Source organism: Plectropomus leopardus, unplaced genomic scaffold (assembly GCF_008729295.1).
Source record: "Plectropomus leopardus isolate mb unplaced genomic scaffold, YSFRI_Pleo_2.0 unplaced_scaffold23822, whole genome shotgun sequence".
Lineage (NCBI taxonomy): Eukaryota > Metazoa > Chordata > Actinopteri > Perciformes > Serranidae > Plectropomus > Plectropomus leopardus.
In genome coordinates this window covers 1-2010 of record NW_024625850.1, presented here as the reverse complement: position 1 = coordinate 2010, position 2010 = coordinate 1, and the positions used below count along the sequence as shown (strand labels likewise).

Below are 2010 nucleotides of genomic sequence, written 5' to 3'. Positions count from 1 at the left end.
CTGGCCTTCAAAATAAAATATTTTATCCACGTGTGTGCGTGCGTAAAATTTGCCCAAAAAGAAATCAGCTCACACAACACTGTAACAGACTGAAGATGTCCTCATTTAAAACGCACATAAATTCAGAGGTTTACTGAAAATAACATTTTTTTTTAATCAACAGTTTTGAAGAGAACCAAATTTTCCCCTGGAAGATGGGTAGATGAGGCTTTTGAGAGGGAAAACGGCCACATGTGAGGGGCTGATGGACTGTCTGGCTGTCAAGGGTTTTTCAAGTTATTATCGTAACCTAAAACTGAAACTAAGAGGAAAGAGAAACTGTGAAAAATGTTAAATGAAAACAATTAATAATGACATCCTTTATGAAAAAACTAAACGGAGCAGTGCTATGTTTTCTGAAAGTGAGAAGAATAAAATACAGATGAATGGAAATATATTTCAGTTTATTTTTAATTGTGATATATAACTGCCAAAAAAGGAGAAAGCATTAATTTCTGACAGCTGAACTATAGAAATTGAACAAACTTTGCAGGAGATGGCACTTTGCTGCTTCACAGCAGACACTAAATTAGTGTCAAAATTAAATCATAAGGCCATTCTACGACCACATTTTTTAAATTCTTTCTGACCCTGACAAAAACAAATTATTGAATATATGAAAATATTATATCTCCTTTACCTCTTAAGAGCTTCACTAATATATCAACCTGTTCAAGGTGCAACTCTTATTTTAATATATGTGTTTTTATATTTTTGGGTTTTATCTGTTGTTTTCCTACTTGCTGTTTTTAATCACCTTTTACATGCTTCTTTTATAATGTTTTAAATGTGTTTCCTTTCCCCCCCGTTGTTGTATTTCAATGTTCTGTGTGAAGCACCTTGAATTGCCTTGTTGCTGAAATGTGCTATACAAATAAACTTGCCTTGCTTTGTTTCCTGTCTTACTAGATATCACTGTCAGCACTGTCGTCACTCTCAGGTTCAGGTCTCTGCAGCCCTGACGGCAGAACACATTACTCAGAGATTTCATTACTTTTCAACAGCTTTTACACCTGACTGAGGTTCTCTGGTCTCCCTCCAAAAATCACTGTCCTCAGTCTCAGCTTCAGGAGAGTCTCCAGTCTTGTCCTCAGTGTCCGGTTGTAAATGTGTATCTGGATGTGAGTTCCTGGCTGGTTCTGGTCCTCCACAGTCCTCTCCATCAGCTTCTGTTTTAAAATGTTCAGTTTGAGTTTGATGAAGCTGTGAGGACTGACGACTGACACACTGATGGTTTCTGAGCTGTTTAGCCCAAGAGAATCTTTCATCACAAACACTGCAGCTGAATGGCTTCTCTCCTGTGTGAGTTCTCATGTGTGTCTGTAAATGCCCATTCTCTGTAAAATATTTCTCACAAACTGAGCAGCTGAAGGTTTTCTTTTCTTCTGCGTGGATTTTCATGTGCATCCGTAAATATCCACCTCGTTTAAAGTATTTCTTACACACTGAGCAGCTGAACATTTTCTCTCCTGTGTGGATATTCATATGTTTTTGTAAACTTCTACTCCGCCGAAAAGACTTCTTACAAATTGAGCAACTGAATGGCTTCTCTCCTGTGTGTATTCTCACATGTATCTTCAGATTAGTCTTTGTGGCAAACCCTTTACTACAGGTAGAGCAGTAAAATGGTTTCTCTCCTGTATGAGTTCTCATGTGTGTCATCAGATTCCCTTTGAAGCCAAATCTTTTCCCACAGTCAGAGCAGAAAAATGGTTTCTCTCCTGTATGAGTTTTCATGTGTGTCTTCAGAGTCCCATTTCTGCCAAATCTTTTCCCACACTCAGAGCAGCTGAATGGTTGTTCTCCCGTATGGTTTCTCATGTGTGTCTTCAGACTCCCCTTGCGGCCAAATCTTTTTCCACACTCAGAGCAGCTGAAAGGTTTTTCACCTGTATGAGTTTTCACGTGTCTATTCAGATCCCCCTTAATACTAAACCTTTTCCCACATTTAGAGCAGCTGAATCGTTTCTC

At 38.5% G+C, this 2010-nt stretch overlaps 1 protein-coding gene across 1 annotated transcript; it reads right to left on the bottom strand.

Annotated features, from left to right (window-relative positions):
* Positions 1–1207: 1207 nt before the first annotated feature.
* Positions 1208–1986, bottom strand: LOC121966276 (gastrula zinc finger protein XlCGF49.1-like; the record flags this gene model as incomplete). Its single annotated transcript, XM_042516382.1, has 1 exon — positions 1208–1986. A coding segment is annotated over one exon (779 nt), but the record flags the coding sequence as incomplete, so codon positions are not given.
* Between the last annotated feature and the right edge of the window lie 24 nt (positions 1987–2010).